Raw genomic sequence first — 2,044 nt, forward strand, 5'->3', positions numbered from 1 at the left:
AATTTTTAATAAACAAAAATGTCGCCAACAAAATAACCAATTAACATTTCCAGAATGAATATTGCTAACATATTTTTATATCTTTATTGGAAGCTTTAACATTGATGTGTATTCCACACATGGTAATGTGTATCCATAATTACCAAATTAATATTTTTGTGCATTGCAACTAAAGAGTTAATTAAATGTAATACAATTATGACATGCTGCTTTATTGTTTATTTGTATTACCTCAGTTAATAAACACCTTTCAAACTAATCAATCGAAATTACTTTCTAATCGGATGATTATTGTGTTTTAATTGTTCTTGATGTTAGTGGGAGGCAATATCATCGAAGCTAAATTGTATTCTCATAAGTAGAAATACCTATTGTTCCGCGCTTTAAAATGCATGCCATATATATATATTATTAAGTTAATGACAACATAACTCTGTGAAAATATGTATTTGTATGTAATACAATCTTTCATACATATATATGTATATATACTTAAAAAAATACAATTTTTCAGCCCCCCAATGACAAGTATAGCACCAATATTGGGGACAGATACAGTCCGTTGTATTACCAGGTATATTTTTATATTTTGTTTGCTTGTGTGTAATTAAACGAAACTGAAAGAAAATACTATATGATAGTACAATTTATAAAATTACTATAGCATATGGGAAAATTTACATTTAAATGTACATATAGTATGTATCCAACATTCTTTTTTAAAGCATTTAGTTTAATTAGGTACACACTCGTCAATATGTACTCATCAGTAGTCGTGGCTACTAAATTACAATTAAAACGCTTTTATATGATAAAAATATCGAGATTAGAATAGTGCTTAAATTCCTATTCTGGAAGGACTTACATACATATGTAAGGAGTTTATTTACATTTCTTTATACTCTTATTTCCACGTTTCCATTTCGCTTGTATATAATATATTCGCTTTCGATTATAATATATTTAAAGCGAAACTTATTTTGGGATACTTAGATATTCATTTTAATATTTCATTCAGAGAAAAAATGTATTCTTACTCCATTGTGACTAAATTATGTTTGTAGATTATCTTCTTGATTCATAATTTTCACGCTCGAAAACATACAGGTATGAATATTATAATCGCTTTTCGAGAATTGAATATGTTTAATGCAATTTTTTTCTCAGTTAAAGGCACACTCACTCACCTAAATTATACATACATATACATACCTGTATGCTTTCATGAATCGTAATTGAAATTACACATGTATTGTACACACATATTTATAGTTGTGACCATGAAATTCTCGTTGGTTGTTAGACTTATGTATGAACTTTGTTTTTTTAGTACACTCATCAAATATAAATAGTCTAGTGTGAGGAATTCTATTTAGAAAATATTTTGGATATTTGCCAACGGCCATTTCCGAGCATCTGTCTGTACGAAATTCTATAAGAAAATATTAGAAAGAACATCATGAAATAAATTTAGACACTGTTAAGTGTATCATTTTTAAATAATGTGTATGTATGTCTTGAAAACTTTTAAGAAACAAAATAAGTTGTTGATATTTTTATACGTTCCTTTCACTTTCTCCCTCATAAACAAAATATGCTAAATCTAAAAGTTTCGATAGAAGCATTTTATTATAGCACATGAGTAAAAGATGAAAAAATATTATCCACTTCAAAAATAAAAAAAAGAAATATTAGGACATTGTTGTATTCCCGTTCATTATAGTACAAAGAACATACTTTAAAATAAGCAAGTAAGCTTCTATTCCGAAAGCCTACATAACTTTATTATACACAATTCTTTTAAGTTGACTTGATTAACAATAATTTACGTATTCGTTACATTAGTTTTTGAGCAAGACAAGAACAATATCTCTAAAATTGGATAAGCGAAACTTTATTAAGACATGTCATACTCAAATGTAAAGGTGAAAATATTAAATACAAAGAAATTAAGTTTAACTATTGTATCGAGTTTTTTACATATTATTTTTAAATGTATAAATTTATAGTCTGTTTGCACATGACGTCATTTTTATTTTCAATG

General features: G+C 26.6%; 1 protein-coding gene across 4 annotated transcripts in view; it reads left to right on the top strand.

The window, feature by feature from the left end:
- Positions 1-2,044, top strand: part of LOC108978847 (dual specificity phosphatase DUPD1) — a 13,753-nt gene that overhangs the window by 1,921 nt on the left and 9,788 nt on the right. For 2 of the 4 annotated variants that reach the window (XM_018949337.1, XM_018949338.1), the window contains exon 2: positions 515-574. The exons of the other annotated variants lie outside the window; for them this stretch is intronic. In XM_018949337.1, coding sequence (XP_018804882.1) covers positions 515-574 — 60 coding nt within the window. The remainder of the gene's footprint in view (positions 1-514; positions 575-2,044) is intronic. 4 annotated transcript variants of the gene reach the window in all.

Source organism: Bactrocera latifrons, unplaced genomic scaffold (genome assembly GCF_001853355.1).
Source record: "Bactrocera latifrons isolate USDA-ARS-PBARC rearing strain unplaced genomic scaffold, ASM185335v1 scaffold_128, whole genome shotgun sequence".
Taxonomy (NCBI): Eukaryota; Metazoa; Arthropoda; class Insecta; order Diptera; family Tephritidae; genus Bactrocera; species Bactrocera latifrons.